At 38.3% G+C, this 25,471-nt stretch overlaps 1 protein-coding gene across 1 annotated transcript; it reads left to right on the forward strand.

The window, feature by feature from the left end:
* Positions 1-17,470: 17,470 nt before the first annotated feature.
* On the forward strand, positions 17,471-17,866 carry LOC112778417 (uncharacterized). Its single transcript, XM_025822734.1, has one exon. It carries the CDS (start codon positions 17,471-17,473, stop codon positions 17,864-17,866), a length of 396 nt encoding a protein of 131 aa, XP_025678519.1.
* Positions 17,867-25,471: the final 7,605 nt, after the last annotated feature.

Here is a 25,471-nt window from a genome sequence, read left to right on the forward strand (position 1 = left end):
TCCATTGCATGACCTTTAATTATGAGGCGCTAAAGCGCGTGATTGCCACACCGGACGCCCCTTGGGTGATGGATTCTGGTAACAAGAAACCCAAGGGGATGCTATTCACTTATCTGTCGAGAGAGGCTAAGACTTAGCAGCACATATTCGCCCATTATGTCTTGTCCACCACTCACTTTTCAGAGATTCTGATATATATGCTAGTTCTGATTGGTTGTGTTATGGAGGGGAAAGAGGTAGACTTATCCCGGTTGATCAAGCAGGGCATGTGGCACGCACACATTCGTGGCCTACTGCCATTTTTTACATTAGTCACCAGCATGATTGAGCTAGCCGATGTCCCATGGGAAAACGATGAGATGACACCACCATCCCCAGATAATGACGACAAGGAGGTTACTATTCCGTGGGGTGGGTGGGTGCACGAGAAGCCTCCACCCAGACGCTGTTCTCGAGCTAGAGTAGTGGTGGAGGCAGCTCAGCCTTCATCCTCTGCAGCAGCAGCAGGACCTTCTTCTGCTTCAGTAGCCGCAGCACCTTTGCCACCACCGTCAGCACCTGAGCTGACGTACCTGTTAGTGCAGCGCCTGTTTCGCATCATAGAGCGCAGTGAGCGTCGTATCATGCGACGTCTCGATCGCATAGACCAGGTCTTTGTATCACAGGGTATTGAGCTACCTCCACTCCCGGACTCTCTCGCCTCCGATGAGTAGGATCAGGAGGAGGAGCATGTTGAGGAGCCGACTCAGGAGGAGGCACCACCAAAGACACAGGCCACCACAGAGGTTCCGCAGCCCCCTGAGGACTCACAGCCAGTACCACAACCCGGCGCGACTGTTGACCCTCAGCCCGTGCTTCAGCAGTAGCATCGAGGACGATGCTTCATCCTAAAGTGTGGGGAGGTCACCATTCGTGACTGGTGGATAGCATTTGTGTGGTGAACTTTCAAACATTTATCCTTTAGTTTTTGCTACTTTATTTCGTTTTGCACTTTATCTTTGAGATTATTGTATATATTTGTTATCTTGGGATTACTTTATCTCAGTTGTCACATTTTGCACCTTAGATGGTATACATTCCATATTTTGGTTAGATTTTTATTGATGAGTATTTTGGTGAAAAATAAATTTCTCCCAAAACACACAAATCTAACCGGCAAGTGTACCGGGTCGCATCAAGTAATAATAACTCACATGAGTGAGGTCGATCCCACAGAGATTGAAGGATTGAACAATTTTAGTTTAGTGGTTGATTTAGTCAAGCGAATCAAGATTTGGTTGAGTTGTTTGCAATTGGCAGAAACTAAATTGCTTGAAATGTAAAGGGGAAGGGGAAATTGCAGTAAATTAAAGAACAGGAAAGTAAATGTGCTGAATCTTAAAGTGCAAGTAATATAAATTGCAGAAACTTAGATTGCAAGAAATGTAAATAACTGAAGCTTAAAGTGCAAGAAATGTAAATTGCTTAAATGATAAAAGGAATTGGGAATTGGGATTGCAGAATTTAAACAAGCAAAAGTAAATTGCATCAAACAGCAAAGCAGAAGATGAATTGAATTAGACTGGATCTCAAACAGAAACGTAAAAATGCTTTGAGAATTGTAAAGACAGAAAGGCAGTGCTTAAATTGCAGCAATGTAAAAGAGGTTGAAGATCTCAGGGTGGAAGAGACTAGATAACAAGTCTAGATCTCAAATCCTTCCTTGATCCAACAAGAACAATTGCAAAAGAAGTAAAGAAAAGTAAATTGCAGAAGTGTAGAAGAAGACGCAGTAAATAGCAAATGAAATTCAATTATGCAGAAGAAGTAAACAAGAGATCTCAAGGTGAGATTGAAACAGAAGTTCTTCAATTCTTCACCCAAGATCCAAAGCAAGAAAAATAAAAGAGTGCTCAAGCAAGAACCAAGAAGAAGAGAGATCAATTCCCCTTCTCAATTCTCCCAGGAAATTCAAAGTAAAAGCTCAAAAAATAAAAATGACAATTAAAAGGAAAAATTCAAAGTAAAAAGTAGCTCCCCTATTTACATCAAACTAACTCCTATTTATACACTTTCTATTCTTGGATTTTGGAATTTGGGTGGGCTTTTGATTTGGTGAAGAAATGAATTAAATTGGATTTTTAATCCAATTCCTAGCCCAATTTGCACCTCCAGGGGAAAGCTCAGTTGGAAAATCCAACTTAGCTTTCAAGCATGCTCCAACCGTGTCAAGTGTGGTGTGCGTCCCAGCCTTGGTGTGCCAAAGTGTGAAAGTTCAATGCTCAGTTGGAAAAACCAACTGAGCTTTCCTTGTGTTGAGCTTTGTTGCGCCAATTTGGTGCTGCCCGTGTCATGATGCGCATGGTTTCCTTCTTGGTGCGCCAAAATGTGGGGAAGGATGGGAGAAGTTCCAACTTAGCTTCCCTTGTAGCGCCTTTGCTTGTGGCCTCAAGGTCCCAGGTTCAACACTGGGTGGAGGAAGTGGAGGAAATCTTTGGAGCTAATTTCCTTGGTTGAGTGGGTGCTCCTCCTTATGTTTCAAGGAATTCCCAAGTTCGAATCCTGGAGGAAGCATTTTAGTTCATTTCTTTGCAAGCTGAATGGCGCTCATCCCTTGTGTTTCAAAGAATTCCCAAGTTCGAATCCTAGAGGAAGCGTTTTGGCTTTTTTTTCATGATTTTCCTTATGCTTAGCAATATAATGCAGCGCTCAGTTAAGTAAAGCAACTGAGCGCCTTTGCCTCCTTGGAGTAGCGCCTTCCTTTCATCCTTCAGGTGCAAGGTTCAAGCCTTGGTGAATGCTTTTTGGCCAATTTTTCTTGTTTTCCTTGCAAGGAGCGTTCCTTGCTTCCCTTGGGTTATGAGTTCGAAACTTGGTGGCTTCATTCCTTGGAATTTTGCTTTGAATTAATTTGGAGAGGTCCCGATAAAGTTAACTTAGTTAACTTAGCTTTGCACCAATTCCTTGCTTTCTTTAGTGCTAAGTTAACTATTTGAACTTAGCTTTGTAGCTTGCCTTCTCCTTCCATCCCTTGTGAAGCTCAGTTAGCTTTTTCAACTTAGCTTCCCTTTCTTCCTTGATGTTGGCCACGTTTTTGCTTCCCTTGGGCACGCTTGTGGCTTCCTTTAGGCACATTCCTTAGGCCACGCTTTTCTTATTTTCTTCTTTCTTCACCTACAAGCAATCAAAACAACCAATCAAAGTATCACTAAATTCACAAGGTTTATAAATCATTAAAATTCAATTAAATTTAGCTTAAACCTCATGATTTAACATCAATTACATGGTGGTTGATTGATTCAAAGAAGTCATACATTTTTAATCCAAATTACTTTCTTAGAATGCAAGAAAGTGCATAAAACCTAATAAAAACAATGAAAAAGGCTAGTGAAACTAGGCTAAGATGACTTGTCATCATTTATCATATAGTTGTTTTAGCATTTTTGGTTGTGAATTGGAAAAACATTGTGAATTGTTGAAACCTAGTTGATCCCCTTTGCCTATGAATTTGCTATGATTGGAAAAGGTGTAAACTAAGAAATTTTTTTTTAGTTTTCTGAATCACAACCTTGCATTAGAATAAGCTTAGCAAATATAATGAAAATTTCCAAGAAATCCATTTCTAGGGCACCACCCTAATTGGTTGAAAAGTTTTTTAGGACTTGCCTGAATTATACACCTTGTGAATCATGTTTTGAGCAAAAAACACAAAAATGTGAAGTTTTGAGCCTGATTGTGTGGTTACATCATATGACCACTTATTTTCATTCTTGTGTGCATTATTCTCTTCCTATGAGTGTAATCTTTGATTTGTTTGATTCTTTATGTCCATTATTTTATGTATACATGCATTTATATGATTGAGGCCATTTTTCAAATAGCTCACTTACCCAAATAGCCTACCTTTTATCTTCCATTGATAACCAATTTGAGCCTATGCTTAACCCACTTATTCTTAATTGTAGCATATTACAAGCCTCGGTGAAAAACAATAAATATTCCTTGTTTGGATCTTTGATTAGCTTAGGCTAGTGAGAGTGTTCATCACAAGATTTTGGGAAAGTTGGGTACATTGGGTAAGAGGTAAAAGCATGTTTTGTAGTTGTGTGAAAATCTTGGGAATTGGGTACACACTCATATATTAATCATGTGTAAACCATATGCATTGATGTTCTTGTATATATTTTAGTTTGCAAAAAAAATAATAATAAATAAATAAATAAATAAATAAATAAATAATAGAAAAAGATAGAAAAGGAAAAGCAATAAAAAGTGGAGAAAAATGTCCAAAAGCTTAAAAGTTCAATAAATTCAATGCATATGTGTGGTGATCAAAAAGAGAATGCATGAGTGTGTGAAAAAGTGAAGAATGGGTAGTTAGGTTAGTTTAAATTTATATAGGTTGTTATATAGGTTAGGTGGGAAGTTTAAGTTAATCAAAGATTCAAATCTCAAGCTCACTTGACCATATGCACCCTACCTTGACCCTAGCCCCATTACAACCTATGGGAAAGCCCTCATGATATTTGTATACATGCATAAAGTAATTTTTGATTGTTAGATGAGAAACAAATCTTGGAAAGCATGATAAGGGAAGAATTGAGTGAATCTTGCAAGTTTGTAAAATCTTTCAATGATTTAATCCAATTGTGGTTTGCTTTGATTGCTATTGCCTTAGCCCTTGTGCTTGCATGTGTATTCTTGGAGATTGATTTAATTTGACTGAGCCATTGCATTCATGTAATAGGTTGCATATAAATAGATTGCATTTAGTTAGTTTGCATTGAATAAATGTTGATACCCCTTTGCTTCTTTCTTGATTTTAGCATGAGGACATGCTTAGTTTAAGTGTGGGGAAATTTGATAAATCCCGATTTCGTGGATTATCTTGTGCTTATTTTAGGGGATTTTATCACCTTTTCCCACATTTATTCAATGAAATAGCATGATTTTGTAATTCTCCCTTGAATTGTGCTTAGTGTAAAAACATGCTTTTTAGGCACTTAAATTGGTGATTTTAACTCACTTTAATTCCATTCGATACCTTGATGTGTTTGTTGAGTGATTTCAGGTTCATAACGCTTGGATGGAAGAAATGAGGAGAAAAGCATACAAAGTGGAGAATGCATGAAGAAACAAAGATTGGGAATGCATCGATGGGCGCGCACGCGTACAAGGCACGCACGCGCAGAAGTGATTTCACATAGAGACGCGCACGCGTACATGCCGCGTACGCGCGGATGAAGAAATAGCCAATCGACGCGCACGCGCACATGGCGCGTACGCGCCGATAGTCACACGTGACCCACTTAAAGGCAAAATGCTGGGGGCAATTTCTGAGCTGCCCAGGCCCAAATCCAACTTGTTTCTGAGTGTATTTCATGCAAAATTGAAGTCCAAGCAAAGGGGGAGCAATTAGTTAGTCAACATGAGTCTTTAGTTAGTTTTCTAGAGAGAGAAGCTCCCTCTTCTCTCTAGAATTAGGTTAGGTTTAGGATAAATTATCTTGGATCTTGAATTAATTACTCAATTTTATCTTGGTTCCTTCATAATTTCTTGTTTCTACAACTCTATTCTTCTGAGTTCTCTTGTCAATTTTACTTTTATGCTCTCTTTTGTGATGATGAACTCATGTTGGATTTGGTTTACATTTAATGAAATTTGATGTTGATGTTTCTTTCATTGATGAATTAAGTTGTTGATTTACTCTCCTTGCAATTGGTAGTTGTTAGATTTTATTATTCTTGCATATTTACCATGCCTTCCTTTATTACCCACCAAGTGTTTGACAAAATGCTTGGTTGGGCTTTAGCGTAGATTTTGAGCATTCTTGGCTTGGAAAGAGTAATTGGGCAATCTTGAGTCATTAGTGTCCAATTTAGATTGGTGATCTAGAGTTGTTAGTTAATATCATTCTCAATGACTCTAATCTCTTGCTAATCCAATTAGTGAGTTGATTAGGATTTTTGACTTGAGATTAACTAGTCTTGTTTGACTTTCTCTCATGGAAGATAACTTACACCTTCTTCCAATGTTGGAGATGACGAATTAAGATAAATTCTTGTTAAGTATTGTTACGATAAACGACTAGGATGGAAAGCCTGTGATCTCAATCCTTGCCATGAATGTCTCTCTTTCTGATTACTTTCTTTAATTGCTCTCTTTACTTTTCTTGTCATCTATTTTATCGCCCCTTTTATCAACCAAACCCCCTTGTATTTTCATAGCCAATAATGGACCACTTCATTGCAATCCTCTTGAGACGACCCGGAGTCTAAATACTTCGGTTAATTCTTATTTGGGGTTTGTATATGTGACAAAACCAAATTTAATTTGATTTGAGGATTGACTATTGGTTTGGACTATACTAACAACGGAATTATTTTGTGGAATTCCGAACCAGTATAAATCCTTGTATTAAGGTCACCATAGGAGTGCAAAATGCTTGGCAGGTATGCATTGATTGTTGGAAGTTAAACGCCGCAACAAGGAAAGACCACTACCCTTTGCCATTCATTGACCAGATGTTAGACCGACTTGCAGGTAAATCTCATTACTGCTTTCTTGATGGTTTTACTGGCTACTTCTAGATACATATTGCTCCTGAGGACCAGGAAAAGACCACATTTACTTTTTCCTTTGGAACCTTTGCTTACAAAAAGATACCATTTGGGTTATGCAATGCACCCGCCACCTTTCAGCGGTGCATGAATAGTGTCTTTTCCGATCTTAGGAAGAGTTGTCTGGAAGTTTTTATGGATGATTTCAGCATATATGGTATTTCTTTTGATAGTTGTTTGGAGAACTTGGCCAAAGTCTTGGAGAGATGTGTCAACACTAACCTTGTCCTCAATTTCGAAAAATGTCACTTCATGGTGAGGCAAGGTATAGTGTTAGGACACATAGTTTCTGACAAGGGCATTTCTGTGGACCCGGTCAAGGTTGATGTTATTAACAGTTTACCTCACCCCCATTCTGTGAGGGAGGTCCGTTCCTTTTTGGGGCATGTAGGATTCTATAGGCGCTTTATCAAGAATTTCAGCAAGATTGCATTGTCATTATCGCAGCTACTCCAAAAGGACGTGGACTTTGAGTTTGATAGTGCTTGTGTGGAAGCATTTGTGGATTTGAGGAGAGCTCTTACCATGGCACCAATTATGAGGGGCCCTGACTGGATGCAACAGTTTGAAATCATGTGAGACGTGTCAAATTATGCTGTAGGTGCCGTGCTTGCACAACGCGATGGTAAGCTCCCTTACATCATTGCTTACTCCTCAAAGACATTGGTGTAAATCATGTTGCTTGTATGCGAAGTTTGTATTCGTAGATTTTGATGAATGACAAACCAACAAACGACATGAAAGACAAACCAACAAACAACTTGAATGAACAAGCATGTTGAAAAATCAACCAACATTCAACATTGAGGAATGAAGAGTTGAAAGCAACACAACAACAACAAGAAACTCAAGTCCACAACATTTGAAGACAAGTATAGTGTCTTAGGACTTAGGTAACTTCTTGTTAAGAACCAATTGCTAAATCTCTCAACACACACTCACAAAATGTTTTGATGCACATCTTGCAATTCGATGCTAGCCAAATGGTTTAAAAAACTTGTTTTCAAAGGTACAAAGGCATAGGAATTGACTCCAACAAGTTTGAGATCAATCCTAAGTATTTTGAAGTGATTTTAAGCCATTCTTTAAGGTTTGCATCGATGCACACTCATCTTGCATCGATGCAAAGCATGCGACGACTTGTTGCATCGATGCAAAGATGTTTGCATCGATGCAACCTAGCTGAAAATTCAAATTTCAGCTTCAAAGACACATTTGCATCGATGCAAAGTGTTATGCATCGATGCAAATGATTCAAAAACATAAAAAACGGCTAGTTTTGACAAAACGGCTCCATCCCATTAACTCCCCAACGTTTCTAAGGTTTGGGAAGCCTATAAATAGATGGATTGAAGCCTTATTTCACACACGTGAGTATTTGCAAACTATCTTGTTCATATTCTTTCATTCTACACATTTTTAAGGTGTTATAATACACAATTTGAGAGAGCAATATCAATTGGTTCAATAGTGCTAAACTTGTAATCATACACTCTTCTAGAGAGTACTCATTTCATCTCAACAATTCTTTGAGAATTGTTTTCTTGTAACACTTTGTAAATTGGAGTGTGATCTCCAAGGTTGAGTCAATAGTTATAAACACTATAGTCGGTGAGGATACCAAAGAAGTATACTAAGTACTCAAGGCAAATCTTAGAGAAGGTATCTCTAAGTGGAGTGGGTTAGTATACGAGTGGTGATCATATACCGTGAGGTGTTAGAAACTAAGGACTCGGATTGTAAAAGGTTTTGCGCGAGCACCTTGAAGCTTGGCAATAGTGGAACTTCTCAATAGCGATTGAGAAAGAAAGTGGACGTAGGACAAGGATTGTGCCGAACCACTCTAAATAGCGTTTGCATCTCTCCAAACTCATCTCTTCAATATTATTGTCTTTTACCTTTGAGCAAATAAATTGTGATCGAAAAGTAGCTTCGTAAGTACTTAAGGAATAGCTTAAGTCCGATTGGTGAAAAGCTTGATCAATTTATTTGAGTTGGTGTCTATTGGAAAGTAAAAGCTCCTTATAAATGCTTAGCAATTGAGTAAAGCTCTTGGAAAAATACTAGTACAATAACACTTTTGTATATTGTCTTTAACTTTCGCAAAAAGATTCATTGTTGTTGCAATACTCAATTCACCCCCCTCTTGAGTAATTGTGCACAGGTTCTACAAGTGGCATCAGAGCTTAACCCTTTGAAAGACTTAACCGTTTAAGGGAAAAGATCATGGCAAGCACAAGCTTTAACAACAACAACACTAGTGAAGGTAACTCAACCGCTAGACCTCCTCTTTTTAGCGGAACAAATTACTCTTATTGGAAAAATAAGATGAGAATTTGGATCCGTTCTCAAGATGTGAGAATTTGGAAAGTGATTGAGAATGGAAATCACATTCCAACAAAGACAACAAGCGCTAAAGAAGGAGAAGTCTCCGTCTCAAAGCAAGTACCGAAAGGAGAAGATGAATATAGTGACGATGATTGGAAGAAAGTGGCAATGAATGATAAAGCCATCAACTTCATTCATTGTGCACTTAACGAGCATGATTATATGAAGATCTCTACATGTGAAACCGCTAAAGAGATTTGGGATAAACTCCAAATCACTTACGAAGGAACCGACCACGTTAAAGAATCAAAGGTATTTATGTTGGTTCATGAATGGGAAAATTTTAAAATGAAAGATGAAGAGAGCATTGAAGAAGCTCTTGAAAGACTCTCCAAGATCTTCAACAACCTAAGCATGCTTGGCACAAAATACAATGATAAACAAATTGTGACCAAGGTGCTTACAAGCCTTACACCAAAATGGAACTCCAAAGTGAATGCCATTGTGGAAGGAAGGCTCTATGATCAACTTACATTTGATCAACTACGAGGTAATCTTCTCACCTATGAAATGACTATGCTAAATAGACAAAAAGGTGAAGAAAGCAAGAAGAAAAGTCTCGCCCTTAAAACAACATCACTACAAGAAGAGAGTGATGATAATGAAGAAGAAGGAGATGAAGAATTTGCACTCTTATTAAAAAGATTCAATAAGTTTGCAATGAAGAAAAACTTCAAGAGCAAAACAAAGGTACCAAAATGCTATGAGTGTGGAGAAGTTGGACACATTAAACCCAATTGTCCAAAACTTCAAAAGGAGGACAAAAATAAGAAATTTAAGAGGAAGGAGAAAGCATACATATCATGGGAGAACGAGGATGAATCCGACTCCGATGACGACGAAGTTGCAAATCTTTGCTTAATGGCAAGCGAAGAAAAGGTTAGTGATGACAACTCCACTTCTTTTAATTTACAAGATGAATATGATGCCTTACTTGAAGTGTACACAAAACTTACCCAAGATTATTCTCTCCTAAAGAAAAAGAATATGGATCTTTTAAAACAAAATGAGATGTTGAAAAACGAGAATATCAATCTTGGAAAAGATAAGTGTAGCACAAGTAGTGATCCATACAAATCTTGTAAAATGCATGAAAATGAAATTACAAATCTTAAGAACACTTTAGCTAAGTTCAATGAATCTTCAAAGAACTTAGATAAAATGTTGAAAAACCAAAAGCATGTTCATAATAAGGAAGGTTTAGGTTTTGAAAAAGGAAAATTTAAAAATACTAAAACTCCTATTAGGCAACCGCAAGCCCAAAAGGCAAGCATGCCTAAAAGGAATGAAGCCTTTAAACATCCTCCTCAACATGCTTCATTTAGAAATTATAATCACAATGCATATAGATCAAAAGATGTTGCATTTAGGAAACAACCTAGGCAACCATTTAGAAACATGCATAGGATGCATAATCCAAATGTCATATGTCATTATTGTAATAAACTAGGTCATATAGCACCCGTATGCTTTACTAGAATTAAACATATAAACTTTCGTAGTCAAGATACGAGATGGGCACCTTATGGGCATTATACTCATACTAACCATCAAGGACCCAAATTCACTTGGGTACCTAAATCCCAATTTTAATTGTTTTGTAGGTACGTGTTGGAGCTAAGGATACAAATTGGTATGTTGATAGTGGATGCTCCAAACACATGACCGGCGATGAATCAAAGTTCACCGCAATAGAGCCTACAAACGGAGAAAACGTGATCTATGGAGACAACAACACCGGCAAAGTAATCGGCGTTGGAAAAGTTGGTAAAAATTCTTCTACCTCCATAGATAATGTTATACTTGTCAAAGGTCTCAAACATAATCTCATTAGTGTTAGCCAACTTTGTGACAAAGGAAACTTAGTCACCTTTGATTCAAAATGTTGTTTGATAAAAAGGCAAGACACTAATGAAATTGTGCTAATTGGGCACCGTGTTGACAATGTATACATGATTAATCTAGATGAAGTTTCCTCAAATGATGTGAAATGCCTTGTTAGTAAAAATGATGAAACTTGGTTATGGCATCGTAGAGTAGCTCATGCTAACATGGACCATCTTAGCAAGTTGGTCTCTAAAGAGTTAGTAATTGGCTTACCAAAGCTACGTTTTGAAAAAGACGTCCTTTGCGACACATGTCAAAAGGGAAAACAAGTAAAGGCCTCTTTTAAATCCAAAAACATTGTTTCAACAACAAGGCCATTACAACTTTTGCACATGGATTTATTTGGTCCTTCTAGGACTATGAGCTTTGGTGGCAATTACTATGCTTTAGTTATTGTTGATGATTACTCTCGATTTACATGGACCTTGTTCCTAGCAAACAAGAGTGATGCATTTCGAGCATTCAAAAGATTAGCCAAAGTTATTCAAAATGAAAAGAATTTGCATATATCATCTATTAGAAGTGATCATGGTGGAGAATTTGAAAACAATCTTTTTGAAACTTTTTGTGAAGAAAATGGCATTGAGCATAATTTTTCCTCTCCTAGAACACCACAACAAAATGGTGTGGTTGAAAGGAAAAATCGTCATTTAGAAGAAATGGCGAGAACTATGCTCAATGAGGCTAATATTCCTAAGTACTTTTGGGCGGATGCGGTTAGTACCGCGTGTTATGTTATGAATAGGATTATCATTCGACCTATTCTTAAGAAAACACCGTACGAATTGTACAAAGGAAGAAAGCCAAATATTTCCCACCTTCACGTCTTTGGCTGTAAATGCTTTATTCTAAATAATGGAAAAGATAACTTAGGCAAATTTGATGCTAAGGCTGATGAAGGAATCTTCTTAGGCTACTCTTTAACTAGCAAAGCTTTTAGAGTATATAATAAACGCATCATGACTATGGAAGAAAGTATTCATGTCGCTTTTGATGAAACTAACCGTTGTTGTGCTAGAAAAGATTTTGATGAAAATGTAGAAAACTTTGATTCACTAAATCTGAATGGTGAAGACAAAGAAAAAGATTTAAATGAAGCCTCTACAAGCTCAACAAAGGATAGTGTTCAAGTTGAAGAAATTGAACCATCACAAGCACAAATAAATGCACTTCCAAAGGACTGGCGTACTTCAAAGGATCATCCTCTAGACAACGTTATTGGTGATGTTTCGAAAGGGGTAACAACTCGATCCACTTTTAGAAATTTATTTGCATATAGTGCTTTTGTTTCTCAAATTGAACCATCTACCATTGAGTCCGCAATTGATGATGAACATTGGGCTATGGCAATGCAAGAGGAGCTTAACCAATTCAAACGAAATGACGTTTGGGAATTGGTGCCTAAACCAAGTAATCAAACAATTGTAGGAACAAAATGGGTTTTTAGAAATAAACTCGATGAAAATGGTACAATTGTTAGAAACAAAGATAGATTGGTAGCTAAAGGTTATAATCAAGAGGAAGGCATTGATTATGACGAAACTTATGCTCCCGTAGCTAGATTAGAAGCTATTAGGATGTTACTTGCTTTTGCATCCTCTTATAACTTCAAACTTTATCAAATGGATGTTAAGAGTTCCTTTCTTAATGGTTTCATTCAAGAAGAAGTATATGTTGAACAACCTCCCGGTTTTGAGGATTATGAAAATCCTAATCATGTTTTTAAACTCAAGAAAGCTCTTTATGGTCTTAAACAAGCTCCAAGAGCTTGGTATGAACGTTTGAGCAAGTTTTTAATGGAAAAGGGTTTTAGAAGAGGGAAGGTTGATACAACTTTATTTATCATGATTGAAAACAAAAATATCCTTTTGGTACAAGTTTACGTCGATGACATAATATTTGGTTCAACTAACGAATCACTTTGCAAGTTTTTCTCAAACCTCATGCAAAGTGAATTTAAAATGTCCATGATGGGCGAACTCAACTTCTTCCTTGGTCTTCAAATCAAACAAGGAAAAGAAGGAACTTTCGTTAGCCAAACCAAATATTGCAAGGAATTGCTCAAAAGATTTGGAATGGACAATGCTAAGGCAATGGACACACCAATGAGCACTACTTGCTACCTTGACAAAGATGAACAAGGTAAAAACATAGATGTAAAGAAGTATAGAGGCATGATAGGATCATTACTTTATCTAACGGCAAGTAGGCCAGATATCATGTTTAGTGTATGCATGTGTGCGAGATACCAAGCTAATCCTAAGGAATCTCACTTAAGTGCGGTGAAAAGGATTATGAAGTATCTCATAGGAACATTAAATGTTGGATTGTGGTATCCGAAAGGATCCACTTGTGATTTGATTGGTTATTCCGATTCCGATTTTGCCGGTTGCAAATTGGATAGGAAAAGCACTAGCGGCACTTGTCACTTGCTAGGAAACTCTCTTGTTTCATGGCATAGTAAGAAACAAGTAAGTGTAGCCTTGTCTACCGCCGAAGCCGAGTATGTAGCCGCCGGTAGTTGTTGCGCCCAAATTTTATGGATGAAACAACAACTTGTGGACTATGGACTCATGCTTGATCACATTCCTATCAAATGTGATAATACTAGTGCAATAAATTTAACCAAGAATCCGGTTCAACATTCAAGAACCAAGCATATTGAGATTAGACATCACTTCATAAGAGACCATGTTGAAAAGGGTGATGTGGTTATTGAATTTGTCGAAACTAGTAAACAACTAGCGGACATCTTCACTAAACCTTTATGTAAAGAAAGTTTTTTTAACATTCGAAATGAACTTGGTATCTTGGATTCTAATCTAATATGATTTGTTTGAATTCATTGCATTTATATTACTATTTTTGTATCTCTTACTAACTTAAGCATTGGAGATATCCAATTAGCCATTGTTTTGTAGGTTTATGAGTTGATGAATGAGTGATTAATCTTGAGGTAGATTGAAGAATTTGAAGATTATAAACAATGGAGGATCAACAAATTGAAGTTTATAATGGTTTAAGTGAGTATATACATGATGGAACTCAAAGGATTGAAGAAAGAACCACCAAAGAGGATAATGATGATGATGAAGACCAAGATTGATTGTCTCCTCTTCATCAAGTCACTTTTTATTACTTTATGTTTATTTGATTATATGAACTGTTAAACTAACTCCTAGTAAGCTAAGGATTTCTATTATGGTTTAAATACTTTGATATTTCCTTCATAATTTTGTTTAATGATTAATGCTTGTATGCTTATTTGGTGAATAACTCAAAATAGGCTTGGTACCCCTATTTTAAGTTAATGTGCATGCCTTGATATATTTCACTTCTTTAGGGGAAATTATGCATGCTTGTTATATATAAAAAGAGGAAATCAAATTCTTTTTGAAAGGGGGAATATCTCATCCTTGAGATTAATAGAGATATTGAACTTAAAAAAATTCATTGTTTTATGCATGCTTCTATGACACATTTCAAACTCCTTTCTTTTTGATAATGTCAAAAGGGGGAAGAAAAGTTTGAGGATATTTGAAATTTTGAACTTTTGAAAAAGAAGAAGTTTAAGGATTTGAAAAGAAGAAATAAGTTTGCGAAACAATGTTTTCAAAAAGACTTCCGCTAAGCAAAAACTTTGATATCTAAACCGTTTTCTTTGATAAATGCCCTTTAAGGGAACAAATGCACATATTTAGGGGGAACTCCTGCAAAAATTTTTTGTGAAGTCTTCTCCAAAGCTTTCTATAAAACAAAGTGCATTATTGTTGCTTTCAAAATCATTTATAAATGCATATCCTCAAAATTGGTTTGTCATTATCAAAAAGGGGGAAATTGTAAATCATGTTGCTTGTATGCGAAGTTTGTATTCGTAGGTTTTGATGAATGACAAACCAACAAACGACATGAAAGACAAACCAACAAACAACTTGAATGAACAAGCATGTTGAAAAATCAACCAACATTCAACATTGAGGAATGAAGAGTTGAAAGCAACACAACAACAACAAGAAACTCAAGTCCACAACATTTGAAGACAAGTATAGTGTCTTAGGACTTAGGTAACTTCTTGTTAAGAACCAATTGCTAAATCTCTCAACACACACTCACAAAATGTTTTGATGCACATCTTGCAATTCGATGCTAGCCAAATGGTTTAAAAAACTTGTTTTCAAAGGTACAAAGGCATAGGAATTGACTCCAACAAGTTTGAGATCAATCCTAAGTATTTTGAAGTGATTTTAAGCCATTCTTTAAGGTTTGCATCGATGCACACTCATCTTGCATCGATGCAAAGCATGCGACGACTTGTTGCATCGATGCAAAGATGTTTGCATCGATGCAACCTAGCTGAAAATTCAAATTTCAGCTTCAAAGACACATTTGCATCGATGCAAAGTGTTATGCATCGATGCAAATGATTCAAAAACATAAAAAACGGCTAGTTTTGACAAAACAGCTCCATCCCATTAACTCCCCAACGTTTCTAAGGTTTGGGAAGCCTATAAATAGATGGATTGAAGCCTTATTTCACACACGTGAGTATTTGCAAACTATCTTGTTCATATTCTTTCATTCTACACATTTTTAAGGTGTTATAATACACAATTTGAGAGAGCAATATCAATTGGTTCAATAGTGCTAAACTTGTAATCATACACTCTTCTAGAGAGTACTCATTTCATCTCAACAATTCTTTGAGAATTGTTTTCTTGTAACACTTTGTAAATTGGAGTGTGATCTCCAAGGTTGAGTCAAGAGTTATAAACACTATAGTCGGTGAGGATACCAAAGAAGTATACTAAGTACTCAAGGCAAATCTTAGAGAAGGTATCTCTAAGTGGAGTGGGTTAGTATACGAGTGGTGATCATATACCGTGAGGTGTTAGAAACTAAGGACTCGGATTGTAAAAGGTTTTGCGCGAGCACCTTGAAGCTTGGCAATAGTGGAACTTCTCAATAGCGATTGAGAAAGAAAGTGGACGTAGGACAAGGATTGTGCCGAACCACTCTAAATAGCGTTTGCATCTCTCCAAACTCATCTCTTCAATATTATTGTCTTTTACCTTTGAGCAAATAAATTGTGATCGAAAAGTAGCTTCGTAAGTACTTAAGGAATAGCTTAAGTCCGATTGGTGAAAAGCTTGATCAATTTATTTGAGTTGGTGTCTATTGGAAAGTAAAAGCTCCTTATAAATGCTTAGCAATTGAGTTAAGCTCTTGGAAAAAAACTAGTACAATAACACTTTTGTATATTGTCTTTAACTTTCGCAAAAAGATTCATTGTTGTTGCAATACTCAATTCACCCCCCCCCCTCTTGAGTAATTGTGCACAGGTTCTACAATTGGACACAGCACAATCCAACTATACCACTACGGAAAAAGAGCTCTTAGTCATTGTTCATGCATTGGATAGATTTCGATCTTACTTGCTAGGCTCCAAAATAGTGGTATACACGGATCAAGCAGCTTTAAAGTATTTGTTGACAAAGAATGAGTTGAAACCTAGACTCATACGTTGGATCTTGCTCTTGCAAGATTTTGACGTTGAGATTAGGGATCGAAGTGGGTCACAAAATCTAGTTGCGGACCATCTAAGCCGCCTTGAAAATCTTAAATATGACTCGTTTCCGATTGACGACTCATTCCCTTTGGATAGTTTGTATGCTGTTTCGGATAGTTTTCCTTGGTTTGCACCAATGGCGAACTACTTGGTGGCTAACAGCGTCCCTCCCAACTTTTCAAAACATCAAAGGGATAAGTTGTGGCGTGATTCCAAATATTATATTTGGGATGACCTTCACTTGTGAAAAAGGGGAGTAGACCACGTAATTCGTAGATGTGTCCCAGAATCCGAATTCCAACCCATTCTTGACGCTTGCCATTCATCCAAGTGTGGTGGTCACTTTAGCCCACAACGGATGGCTAAAAAGGTTTTGGATTATGGATTCTGTTGGCCAACATTGTTCAACGATGCTAACCAATTTTGTGTATTGTGTCACCAATGTCAAAAATCCGGAAATGCATCCCAAAAGGATGAAATGCCTTAACAACCTATGTTGTTTTGTGAAATATTTGATGTATGGGGCATCGACTTTATGGGACCCTTTCCTAACTCAGGTGGATATATGTACATTTTATTAGCAGTTGATTACGTATCAAAGTGGGTAGAAGCGATACCTACCCGCCTTAATGACGCTAATACTGTAGTCTCTTTTATTAGAAATAATATTGTATGCCGCTATGGATCGCCACGAGCAATCGTGAGCGACCAAGGTTCCCACTTTTGTAACAGGAAGATAGAAGCACTACTCAAGCAGTATGGGGTACTACACAAGGTTGCAACCGCTTATCACCCCCAAACAAATGGGCAAGCGGAGGTGTCCAACCGAGAGATTAAATGAATTTTGGAGAAAGTGGTGAGTCCACAAAGGACAGACTGGAGCTCTCGATTGGGAGATGCATTGTTGGAATATAGAACGGCCAATAAGATCCCGTTAGGGAATAGTCCCTTTCAGATCATCTATGAAAAAGCATGCCACCTCCTGGTTGAAATTGAGCATAAGGCCTATTGAGCGGTTAAGCAGTGTAACATGGATTTCACCAAGGTGGGTATAGCCAGAAAATTGCAACTGGAGGAGCTTGAATGTCTTAGAATGGAGGCATATGAGAACACTCGAATTTACAAGGAGCAAACTAAGGCATTCCATGATCTCCATATCCGCAAGAAGGATTTCAAGGAAGGTGACGAAGTTCTCTTATACAACTCTAGACTCAGATTCATGCATGGAAATCTCCGTTCAAGGTGGGATGGTCCATTTAAGGTAAATGAGGTGAAGCCCTATGGTGTGGTCGAATTATTCTACCCTCAAAGTGGTACAACATTCAAGGTGAATGGCCATAGGGTAAAGAACTATCATGGCTATAAATCACCGAAGGAGTTGGAGGTGTACCTACTTCAGGATGCACCCAAAGGAGGAGAAGCTTAAACTCGTGACCGTCCAACTTAAGGACGTTAAAGAAAAGTGCTAGGTGGGAGACACCCCACCATGGTATGATCTTCCTTTGTATATAATTTCTTGCAGAATTTTAGAGCCTTGTTGGATTTTGTGATCCACTTCTATCCCTAATCCCAATGTCAAACTCTTGCAAGAGTAAGATCCAACGTATGAGCCTAGGTTTTGACTCATTCTTTGTCAACAAATACTTTAAAGCTACATGATCCATGTATACCACTATTTTGGAGCCTAGTAAGTAAGATCGAAATCTATCCAATGCATGAACAATGGCTAAGAGCTTATTTCCGTAGTGGTATAGTTGGATTATGCCGCGTCCAATGTCTTTGAGGAGTAAGCAATGATGTAAGGGAGCTTACCATCGCGCTGTGCAAGCGTGGCACCTACAGAATGATTTGACGCGTCGCACATAATCTCGAACGGCTGCGTCCAGTAAGGGCCCCTCACAATTGGTGCCGTGGTAAGAGCTCTCCTCAACTCCTCAAATGCTTCCACACAAGCACTATCAAACTCAAAGTCCACGTCCTTTTGGAGTAGGCGCGATAATGGCAATGCAATCTTGCTGAAATTCTTGATAAAGCGCCTATAGAATCCTGCATGCCCCAAAAAGGAACGGACCTCCCTCACAGAAGAAGGGTGAGGTAAACTAGTAATAACATCAACCTTGGCCGGATCCACAGAAAGGCCCTTGTCAGAAACTATGTGTCCTAACACTATACCTTGCCTCACCATGAAGTGACATTTTTTGAAATTGAGGACAAGGTTAATGTTGACACATCTCTCCAAGACTTTGGCCAAGTTCTCCAAACAACTATCAAAAGAAATACCATATATGCTGAAATCATCCATAAAGACTTCCAGAAAACTCTCCATAAGATCGGAAAAGACACTATTCATGCACCGCTGAAAGGTGGCGGGTGCATTGCATAACCTAAATGGCATCCTTTTGTAAGCAATGGTGCCAAAAGGACAAGTAAAGGAAGTCTTTTCCTGGTCCTCAGGAGCAATATGTATCTAGAAGTAGCCAGTGGATTTTGTGATTGTTAGATGTTGTTGAATTTGTTTAGGTATGCTAGATTTTGTTAGTTGTGTGAATTGTTATGATATTTAGTATATTTCATTGATCTTGGTATGATTGAATTGGTAATGATAGAGAAAATGCTTCATTTTGAGTATTGCATGAATTTGTGAGTGTTTTCTTGACTATCTTGCCTGGAAGCCTACCAAGAACGTGTTAAATTGAGTTTCTTGATGTTGAAAAAAAAATCGATCCACGCGTACGGTTGGACGACGCGTACGTGTCGATGCATTTTTCCCTAACTCCTGGTACATTTTCTAGAGAGTTGTGCTGGGACTGTGCTAAATCTGTGCTGGTAGCACAACGCTTCCCACATGTGCGTGTCCCTGACGCGTACGCGTCGATTGATGTGCTCGCCACCTCTGGTACATTTTCCAGAGAGTTGTGCAAGTTTTATGCGACTTTTGTGCGAAGGGCACAACCTTGCCCCATGCGTGAGCGTTTGCGACGCCTACACATTGCTGGAACTCTGGCACACCCACGCACAAGCGTGGGCGACGCGCACGCGTCGATCCCGATTTTTGCAACCTCTGGTCATTTTATAGAGAGTTGTGCCACTTCTGTGCCACTTCTATGTGCAGCGCACAATTCTTCCAACACGTGTGTGTCCCTTAACGCATACGCGTCCCCTCTCCTCTCTTCTACCCACGGGTAAACGTGGGTGACGTTTACACGTCACTGCCTTTTCTGGTCAACCACGCGTACACGTGGATGACGCGCACGCGTCGCACCCTTGTGCACGAAATTGTGATCTCTGAAACGGCACCAAAAACTTGGTACGCACAATCGTAATCTTAACTCTTTTTCACAACTTCGCACAACTAACCAGCAAGTGCACTAGGTCGTCCAAGTAATAAACCTTACGTGAGTAAGGGTCGATCCCACGGAGATTGTTGGCTTGAAGCAAGCTATGGTCATCTTGAAAATCTCAGTCAGGAAGATTCAAATGGTTATGAGGTTTTGAGAATTAAAATATAAATAAAATATAAAATAAGATAGAAATACTTATGTAATTCATTGGTGGGATTTCAGATAAGCGTATGGAGATGCTTATTGCTTCTAAATCTCTGCTTTCCTACTGTCTTCATTCAATCATTCATACTCCTTTCCATGGCAAGCTGTATGTTGGGGAATCACCGTTGTCAATGGCTACCGTCCGTCCTCTCAGTGAAAATGGTCCAAATACGCTGTCACCGCACGGCTAATCATCTGTCTATTCTCACTCATGTTGGAATAGGATCTATTGATCCTTTTGTGTCTGTCACTACGCCCAACACTCGCGAGTTTGAAGCTCGTCACAGTCATCCCATCCCAGATCCTACTCGGAATACCACAGACAAGGTTTAGACTTTCCGGATCTCAAGAATGCTGCCAATTGATTCTAGCTTATACCACAAAGACTCTGATCTCAAGGAATTGAAAGCTCTGTTGTCAGGAGAGACAATCAAACGCATGGACCAGGAATCCAAGAGATATGCATTCAAGTTTGTTTTCATCTAGAACGAAAGTGTTTGTCAGGCACGCGTTCATAAGTGATAATGGTGATGTGTGTCATTTGATCATCACATTCATCATGTTCTTGTGTACGAATGAATATCTTAGAATAAGAATAAGCTTGAATTGAATAGAAAAATAATAGTACTTTGCATTAATTCATGAGGAACAGCAGAGCTCCACACCTTAATCTATGGGGCGTAGAAACTCCACCGTTTAAAATACATAAGTGATAATGGTCCAGGAATGGATGAATGGCCAGCCCCTAAACGTGTACAATGATCAAAATAATAACATAAGATGATCAAAAGATGAAAATACAATAGTGAAAGGTCCTATTTATAATAAACTAGTAGCCTAGGGTTACAGAAATAAGTAATTAATGCAGAAATCCACTTACGGGCCCACTTGGTGTGTGCTTGGGCTGAGCATTGAAACTTTCACATGTAGAGACTTTTCTTGGAGTTAAACACCAGCTTTGGTGCCAATTTGGGCGTTTAACTCCAACTTTTATGCCAGTTCTGGCGTTTAACACCAGAATAGGATAGAAAGTTGGCGTTTAAATGCCAGTTTGTGTTATCAAAACTCGGGCAAAGTATGGACTATATATTGATGGAAAGCCCAAGATGTCAACTTTCCAACGCAAATGAAAGCGCGCCAATTGGATTTCTGTAGCTCCAGAAAATCCATTTCGAGTACAGGGAGGTCAGAATCCAACAGCATCTGCAGTCCCTTTTTAGCCTCTGAATCAGATTTTTGCTCAGGTCCCTCAATTTTAGCCAAAAAATAACTGAAATCATAGAAAAATACACAAACTCATAGTAAAGTCCAGAAATGTGAATTTTGCTTCAAAACTAATAAAAATATACTAGAAAGTAGCTAGATCCTACTAAAAACTACCTAAAAATAATGCCAAAAAGCGTATAAATTATCCGCTCATCACAACACCAAACTTAAATTGTTGCTTGTCCCCAAGCAACTGAAAATCAAATAGGATAAAAAGAAGATAATATTCTATAAATTCCAAAATATCAATGAAACTTAGCTCCAATTAGATGAGCGGGACTAGTAGCTTTTTGCCTCTGAACAGTTTTGGCATCTCACTTTATCCTTTGAAGTTCAGGATGATTGGCATCTATAGGAACTCAGAATTTAGATAGTGTTATTGATTCTCCTAGTTCAGTATGTTGATTTTTGAACACAGCTACTTTATGTGTCTTGGTCGTGGCCCTAAGCACTTTGTTTTCCAGTATTACCACCGGATACACAAATGTCACAGACATAAAACTGGGTGAACCTTTTTAGATTGTGACTCAGCTTCGCTAGAGTCCCCAATTAGAGGTGTCCAGGGTTCTTAAGAACACTCTTTTTGCTTTGGATCACGACTTTAACCGCTCAGTCTCAAGCTTTTCACTTGACACCTTCACGCCACAAGCACATGGTTAGAGACAGCTTGGTTTAGCCGCTTAGGCTAGGATTTTATTCCTGTGGGCCCTCTATCCACTGATGCTCAAAGCCTTGGATCCTTTTTATTTTACCCTTGCCTTTTGGTTTAAAGGGCTATTGGCTTTTTCTGCTTGCTTTTTCTTTTTCTTTTTTTTTTCTCTCTTTTTTTTCGCATATTTATATATTTTTTTCTGCAAGCTTTTCACTGCTTTTTCTTGCTTCAAGAATAAATTTTATGATTTTTCAGATTATCAATGACATTTCTCCTTTTTCATCATTCTTTCAAGAGCCAACAATTTTAACATTCATAAACAACAAATTCAAAAATATGCACTGTTCAAGCATTCATTCAGAAAATAAAAGATATTGTCACCGCATCAAAATAATTAAACTAATTTCAAGATAGAATTTGAAACCATGTACTTCTTGTTCTTTTGTAATTAAAACATTTTTCATTTAAGAAAGGTGATGGATTCATAGGACATTCATAGCTTTAAGGTATAGACACTAAGATACTAATGATCATGTAATAAAGACACAAATATAAATAAAACATAAAGCATAGTAAACGAAAAACAGAAAATAAAGAGCAAGGAAATTAAAGAACGGGTCCACCTTAGTGATGGCGGCTAGTTCTTCCTCTTCAAGATCTTATGGAGTGCTTGAGCTCCTCAATGTCTCTTCCTTGACTTTGTTGCTCCTCCCTCATAGCTCTTTGATCTTCTCTAATCTCATGGAGAATGATGGAGTGCTCTTGGTGCTCCACCCTTAGTTGTCCCATGTTGGAACTTAATTCTCCTAGGGAGGTGTTAATTTGCTCCCAATAGTTTTATGGAGGAAGGTGCATCCCTTGAGGCATCTCAGGGATTTCATGATGAGGAATTTCCTCATGCTCTTGTTGAGGTCTATGAGTGGGCTCTCTTGTTTGCTCCGTCCTCTTTTTGTGATGGGCTTGTCCTCTTCAATGAGGATGTCTCCCTCTATGACAATCCCAGCCGAATTGCAGAGGTCACAAATGAGGTGAGGAAAGACTAACCTTGCCAAAGTGGAGGACTTGTCAGCCACCTTGTAGAGTTCTTGAGGTATAATCTCATGAACTTCCACTTCCTCCCCAATCATGATACTATGGATCATGATGGCCCAATCCATAGTTACTTCGGATCGGTTGCTAGTAGGAATGATAGAGCGTTGGATGAACTCCAACCATCCTCTAGCTACAGGCTTAAGGTCTGGTCTTCTCAATTGAACTGGTTTGCCTCTTGAGTCACTTTTCTATTGAGCTCCTTCCACACATATGTCCATGATCTAACCTTTTATCAAAGTTGACCCTTCAAGTGTAGGGGCATGCATTTTCTTGCATCACTGGCAAGTTGAATGCCAACCTTACATTTTCCAGACTGAAATCTAAGTATTTTCCCCGAACCATTGTAAGCGAATTCTTTGGATTCGGGTTCATACTTTGATCATGGTTCCTAGTGATCCATGTGTTTGCATAGAACTCTTGAACCATTAAGATTCCGACTTGTTGAATAGGATTGGAGAGAACTTTCCATCCTCTTCTTCTAATCTCATGTCGGATCTCTGGATACTCACTCCTTTTGAGCTTGAAAGGGACCTGAGGGATCACATTTTTCTTGGCCATAACTTCATAGAAGTGGTCTTGATGGACCTTTGAGATGAATCTCTCCATCTCCCATGACTCGGATGTAGAATTAAAATATAAATAAAAAATAAAATAAGATAGAAATACTTATGTAATTCATTGGTGGGATTTCAGATAAGCGTATGGAGATGCTTGTTGCATCTAAATCTCTGCTTTCCTACTGTCTTCATTCAATCATTCATACTCCTTTCCATGGCAAGCTGTATGTTGGGGAATCACCGTTGTCAATGGCTACCGTCCGTCCTCTCAGTGAAAATGGTCTAAATGCGCTGTCACCGCACGGCTAATCATCTGTCTATTCTCACTCATGTTGGAATAGGATCTATTGATCCTTTTGTGTCTGTCACTACGCCCAACACTCGCGAGTTTGAAGCTCGTCATAGTCATCCCATCCCAGATCCTACTCGGAATACCACAGACAAGGTTTAGACTTTCCGGATCTCAAGAATGCTGCCAATTGATTCTAGCTTATACCACAAAGACTCTGATCTCAAGGAATTGAAAGCTCTGTTGTCAGGAGAGACAATCAAACGCATGGACCAGGAATCCAAGAGATATGCATTCAAGTTTGTTTTCATGTAGAACGAAAGTGTTTGTCAGGCACGCGTTCATAAGTGATAATGGTGATGTGTGTCATTTGATCATCACATTCATCATGTTCTTGTGTACGAATGAATATCTTAGAATAAGAATAAGCTTGAATTGAATAGAAAAATAATAGTACTTTGCATTAATTCATGAGGAACAGCAGAGCTCCACACCTTAATCTATGGGGTGTAGAAACTCCACCGTTTAAAATACATAAGTGATAATGGTCCAGGAATGGACGAATGGCCAGCCCCTAAACATGTACAATGATCAAAATAATAACATAAGATGATCAAAAGATGAAAATACAATAGTGAAAGGTCCTATTTATAATAAACTAGTAGCCTAGGGTTACAGAAATAAGTAATTAATGCAGAAATCCACTTACGGGCCCACTTGGTGTGTGCTTGGGCTGAGCATTGAAGCTTTCACATGTAGAGACTTTTCTTGGAGTTAAACGCCAGCTTTGGTGCCAGTTTGGGCGTTTAACTCCAGCTTTTATGCCAGTTCTGGCGTTTAATGCCAGAATAGGGTAGAAAGTTGGAGCTTAAACGCCAGTTTACGTTATTAAAACCCGAGCAAAGTATGAACTGTTATATATTGCTGGAAAGCCCAAGATGTCTACTTTCCAACGCAATTGAGATCGTGCCAATTAGGTTTCTGTAGCTCCAGAAAATCCATTTTGAGTGCAGGGAGGTCAGAATCCAACAGCATCTGCAGTCCTTTTTCAGCCTCTGAATCAAATTTTTGCTCAGGTCCCTCAATTTCTGCCAGAAAATACTTGAAATCACAGAAAAACACAGAAACTCATAGTAAAGTCCAGAAATGTGAATTTTGCTTGAAAACTAATAAAACTATACTAGAAAGTAGCTAGATCCTACTAAAAACTACCTAAAAACAATGCCAAAAAGCGTATAAATTATCAACTCATCACACCCCGACGCAGCTTAACTGCAACGCGCCCTGTTTTGCATTTCTCATTCATTCTTCTTCTCTTACTCCTTCCTTCTCTCTTCTCTACTCTTTCTACCACCTTGTCTCTGCCCAGTACCACTAGCGACTTCATCCACCGGCGACCACCACCTCCGGCAGTCCCACACTCTCTTTCTCTCTCCTCTCTCTTCTCATATTTTCACTTGCATACTACCTTACCTTCTTTCCCTTCTCTCAAGGTTTTCACCCTTCCTCTATCTCTTTCATCTTGGTTTAATTTTTCTTTTATTAGTTGCATTTATTTACTCTCTTCCATTTCTTCTTAGTTACATTTTGTTTAATTTGGTCTTGTTTATTTGCTTTCTCTTTCTTTATA

The sequence above is a fragment of the Arachis hypogaea genome, chromosome 19 (assembly GCF_003086295.3).
Source record: "Arachis hypogaea cultivar Tifrunner chromosome 19, arahy.Tifrunner.gnm2.J5K5, whole genome shotgun sequence".
NCBI classification, from domain to species: domain Eukaryota; kingdom Viridiplantae; phylum Streptophyta; class Magnoliopsida; order Fabales; family Fabaceae; genus Arachis; species Arachis hypogaea.

What these genes read in the sequence shown, in the direction of transcription:
- LOC112778417 (XM_025822734.1), top strand. Translation starts at nt 17,471, where the DNA reads ATGGATTTCACCAAGGTGGGTATAGCCAGAAAATTGCAACTGGAGGAG.